The following is a 5,455-nucleotide window of genomic DNA, read 5'->3' as shown; positions in this document are numbered from 1 at the left end:
CTTTAATAAATAAATAAATAAATAAATAAATAAATAAATAAATAGAATTAAAAAATTCTTAAAAAGCAATCTAGTTCTTGAGATCAAATGAATTTAAGAATATACAACTACCATAGTTTGCTGTATTCCATAACCCCTGTAAATCATTAGTACCTCTTAACTTATTAATATAAACATTATTTTACAAAAAGATTAAACACATACTTATTGCTTATTTGGTAATAAAATATATATTTATTACTTTTTGGATCTAATATTACATCAGTTAACTTTTCTTAATTCTTAGTTATACTATGATTTTTATATTAACTGAGTGGGTGTAATAATGGTTAATTAAAACAATAAAATACATTTTGCTTCTTGATTCAATTTATACAGTTGTTATTCCCTTTATTCTAAAAGTAAAAGATTATAGTTTTCCAGCTTATTTTAAGGGTTGAAGTTAATCAATGAAAAATATTATTTATTTTTCAAACTTTAAAGACAAATATCTTTCTAAGGAAATATCCTCAATAATTAGGAAACTGGATTTAGTAATATACAGAAAGGATCATGGGATAATCAGATCTGATTGATACTATAAAAAACATAATTCTACACATTTATAAAAAGACTAAATCAAACAAACATGAACCCTAAATAAATCTGAATTTTGAACCCTTATAAAACATTAAACAAACAAATGCTAATTTAGTGAAGACTAATGTAAATCTGTTTATACATTAATATTAATATAAAACATTAAGCTGGGCGTTGAGGCTCACACTCAGCAGACTAAGGGACTGCTGGGTGGTGGTGGTGCATGCCTTTATAATAACATCATTCGGAGGCAGAAGCAGGCGATTTCTGTGAGTTGGGAAACAGCATGAATCCCAGGACAGCCAGGGATACACAAAAAAATGCTGTCTCAGAAAAAAAAAATCCTAGTTGAGGCAAAGGAATATGGATTTGAATAAGATCATGGTTTGTCTGAGCTAGTGAGATCCTGTGTCAAACAACAATAACAAAGAAGAACATTTGAAAACGTAGAATGTTCTAAGTCTTTTTTTTACAGGGATTATCTCAGCATTAATTGTAAAAAATTTACATACTTTTTTAAATCAGTAAGAAAGGCTAAAAAGGACTGAGTAACTTGGGGCTTTCTAGAGATGGCTCAGGGGTTAAGAGCACTGACTGCTGTTCCAGAGGTAATGGATTCAATTACCAGTACCCACATGGCAGTTCACAACTGTCTATAATCCCAATTCCAGGGTACCTGACACGCAAGGCAAAACACTAACGCACATAAAATAAAAATATATTTTTAAAAAAAGACTGAGTAACATAACCAAGATTACACTATCAGTAATGAAAGGAATACAGATGTAATAATTTCCAAAATATATGTCTTAATTGTTGAATATCTATCTTATTAAATTAGAAAGCACTTTAAAAAATTGAAACAGATCTCTACTGCATTCAGTATTTGGGTATCTGATTTTAGATATACATCATTTTAATACCGTTCAAAAGTTTGAAATTAAGTATAAAATAAACAATAGCAACTAACCTCACTTTCTAAGAAGAAAAAAACCAAAGTCTTAACAAGGTTGGCATTTGGACCTTGTCTTCCCCTTCTTTTCATTATTCCATCTTCTTCTGGATCTCTACGGCTGAAGAGCCTATAGGCAAAGAGAAATACTTATTAGAAAACTATTTACTAATCACAGAAATTCATATTCCATACTTAAGCACCTAACAAGAAAATAATGTAAACCTGGGTAAGGAAGTATTAAAGTATCAAGCAAATGATTAAAAAAAAACTTTTCATTTCAGTTTTGATAGTCCTAAGTCCTTTGACTTCTCAAATTAGTCATAATAAATTACAAATTCTTTTCGGAAGCCATACATTATTTTATACAATTTCTTGCTTTCATGAAAGTAATACAATTACTAACCTAAAATATTTATACACCATAATGATACATATTTTTCACTAAAATGGAACATATCATTCCCTTTTCTTTCGGGAACATTATCTTAACACAATGGCCATAACAGATAGTGTGGCTCTTTTTCTTTAGAAACAACAAGGGAGAACTAATGTTAGATAACTTTAATTAAGATAAAACTAGTGTGCTTATTTCATACCAAGTAAATATCCTATGAGTTACTATCCCCCAAATAAACTTAATAAAATCTTTTTTTGTTTTGTTTTGTTTTGTTTTTTTGAGACAGGGTTTCTCTGTGGTTTTGGAGCCTGTCCTGGAACTAGCTCTGTAGACCAGGCTGGTCTCGAACTCACAGAGATCCGCCTGCCTCTGTCTCCTGAGTGTGCGCCACCACCGCCCGGCACAACTAAATAAAATCTTAGCAAAAATATTAGCCTAGTTTGAGTAAACATGTTCTCTTTAAAAGTCACTATAAAATATTTGCTTAATGGTTTCTGTGATCATATATCCAGAGATTCATCTGAAATCTTAAATAATACCATAAAAGTAAGAGAGTAATAGGAACATTTACTTTTTGTAGAGAAATTCTCCAGCTGCTACTGCTACTGGCCGATGAGCTGAATAAACCAGATGATAGACGTTTTCACAATCTTCTGCAGTAAGGACTTCTTCACTACTCCTAATAATAAAAAACAATAATAGAGATTTTAGTAATATCATGACTCTATCAAAATTTTATTAACTTAATTTCACAAAACTGTAATGATAAACAATTAAGACTGAATATAGGCTAGGCATATTGGCCTTTGTTTGTTATCCCAGCACTTGAGAAGGACAGGCAGGAAGGTGACTCCTCAGCTACACAGGAAGTTCAAGGTCTGCCTGTGTTATGTGAAAAGAGGTGGGGAAGGAGGGAGGGAAGAAAGAAAATGGCAAGTACACAAAGCAAAATAAGAGTCAATACAGAAAATGAAAACTTTAAATGGTTAAGAGAATAGTGTACACACACACTCTCCTCTATACATAAACCTGTGTATCACAGTAAATGAGTGGTCATCAGAGAACAACTTATGAAAGTCAGTTTTCTGTATTTAAACAAGGTCTCTCTTGTTCCTTCTGTTTCACTACATATTCAAGGCTAGCTGGCCTGTAAGCTTCTGGCCGACTTTCCTGTTTCTGCTTCCCATCTGACCATAGAAATAGATACATACCGCACACATGCAGTTGGTATGTAGATCCTGGACAATGAACTTGGGTTGTCAGACTTACGCTTTTACCCATGGTGCAAATTCCTAACCCATGATTTACTAAGATTTTGTTTCACTTTTTTTTCTTTAAATAGAATTTAAATGAATATTGTATCTTGGTAAGATTTTTGTAACTATATCTAAAACTACCTTCTTTATAATTAGTGTGGTATACATTTCAAATAAATTGGGGTAATAAGCATCACCACTTTGATACTACTATAGTCAATGAGATAATCTAAATTAAATACCAATGATGGCTACTTTTGATATGTTAATTCAATATTTTTCTATTAATACTTAAACTTTACCACAAAGAACATATATTACAGAATGTAGGCATTTCAAATTTTGATAGATTTTGCAAAGATATTCTTTGAGGAATTTATACCTGTCCTAGTTTGCTCTTCAAACAATAATCACAGCAGACCATTTGTTCTCTTCCAACACTGTATATGAACTTATTTCTAAATATGATAGGCATTACAATTTTTAAAATCTTCCCCAGTGATATTTTTAAAAAGTGGGGAGGTTGGGCATTATGCTACTCACCTTTAATCACAGCAGCACCAGGGAGGCAGAGGCAGGTGGGTCTCAGTGAGTTCAAAACAACTCTGGCCGACAGAGCTAGTTCTAGGACAGTCAGGGATAAACAGAAAAACCCTTTCTCGAAAAATCAAAAGTGGAGAGTGGGGAGGTGGGGCACACCCACACTTTGAAGGTAGAGGTAGGTATATCTCTATGAGTTCGAAGCCAACCTGGTTTATAGACCAAGTTCCAGGACATCTGGATCTATAAATGTGCTATCTCTGCAAAAGGCTAAATATATTTTCATATGGATAATTTTTTTTCTTGACAAATTTCCTATTAAATTTCTATACCTTTGGTTCATACATGGAAATTAATTACCAGGATGTAAATATCTAATGTCCTAATCTAACATTTGCATTCTTGGTTCCTTACAAAAATATTCTTCGTTTTTTTTTTAATAAGCTGAATGACTAAGCTGTTTGGGGAACTGAAGTAAGTACATAACATACTAGGCAAGCATATACTATGGAGCAACAATCTCAGCCTCTTTCTACTCCAGAGATGGCAGACAGTTGCTCCACCCTGTCTTATTCAACATTCCAAGAGCTGGAATTACAGGTCTGCACTTCCACACCAAGCGTACTAGGTTCCCCCATCCCTTGATAAAGCACACTTGTCACAAAAAAAAAAAAAAAAACATTTACTATTTTTTAATCAAGGAACCCCTCATTATACAATAGAATCCTGAAACATACAGAGTCTATATTTTTATTTTGCTTATTCAAGCGACAACAGCAGAATTTTTAAGTTACTATAGCATTATAAGACAATTCTGTTCAGCTACTCCCTATTTATTAGATAGAATTCTGCTTACAGCCCCGATACACAGACCTAAGAATGGAGCTCGCAATCTTGCATATACTGAGTAAATGCTCAAGCTCCTCCATTGGACTCAACCCAGCACCAATATCTACTCTTAGTAAATTTTCAAAAATCGATTATACTTATGTACACTATCATATCATCTGCAAATAACGAAAGTTTAACTTCTTCCTTTCCAATTCGAATCCCCTTGATCCCCTTATGCTATTGCTAGAACTTTAAGCACTATATTGAAGAGGTATGGAGAGAGTGGACAGCCTTGTCGTGTTCCTGATTTTAGTGGGATGGCTTTGAGTTTCTCTCCGTTTAGTTTGATGTTAGCTGTCAGTTTGCTGTAAATAGCTTTTATTATATTTAGGTATGACCCTTGTATCCCTAATCTCTCCAAGACTTTTGTCATAAAGGGATGTTGAATTTTGTCAAAAGCTTTTTCAGCATATACTGAAATAATCATATGGTTTTTTTCACAGTTTATTTATATGGTGAATTACATTAATAGATTTTCGTATGTTGAACCAGGCCTGCATCTCTGGGATGAAGCCTACCAAAGAACTCCTACAGCTGATAAACACTTAGTAATGTGGCAGGATACAAGATCAACTCCAAAAAATCAGTCGCCCTCCTATACACAAAGGATATGGAAGCAGAGAGGGAAATCAGAGAAGCATCACCTTTCACGATAGCCACAAACAGCATAAAATATTTTGGGGTAACTCTAACCAAGGAAGTGAAAGATCTATTTGACAAGAACTTTAAGGCATTGAAGAAAGAAATTGAAGAGGATACCAGAAAATGGAAGGATCTCCCTTGCTCTTGGATTGGGAGGATCAACATAGTAAAAATGGCAATTCTACCAAAGGCAAT

The 5,455-nt window shown here is 33.3% G+C and overlaps 1 protein-coding gene across 13 annotated transcripts in view; it reads right to left on the bottom strand.

Moving 5' to 3' along the window:
* Positions 1-5,455, bottom strand: part of Stag2 (STAG2 cohesin complex component) — a 182,391-nt gene that overhangs the window by 39,152 nt on the left and 137,784 nt on the right. For all 13 annotated transcript variants that reach the window (XM_050118854.1, XM_050118856.1, XM_050118859.1 and 10 more), the window contains 2 exons: positions 2,503-2,610; positions 1,550-1,661 (listed from right to left, as the gene is read on the bottom strand). In XM_050118854.1, the coding sequence (XP_049974811.1) occupies positions 1,550-1,661; positions 2,503-2,610 (220 nt within the window). The remainder of the gene's footprint in view (positions 1-1,549; positions 1,662-2,502; positions 2,611-5,455) is intronic.

The sequence above is a fragment of the Alexandromys fortis genome, unplaced genomic scaffold (assembly GCF_014885135.2).
Source record: "Alexandromys fortis isolate MF-2015 unplaced genomic scaffold, M_Fortis_MF-2015_v1.1 scaffold_114, whole genome shotgun sequence".
NCBI classification, from domain to species: domain Eukaryota; kingdom Metazoa; phylum Chordata; class Mammalia; order Rodentia; family Cricetidae; genus Alexandromys; species Alexandromys fortis.
The sequence above is the reverse complement of the archived record's forward strand: the minus strand, read 5'-3'. Positions and strand labels throughout refer to the sequence as shown.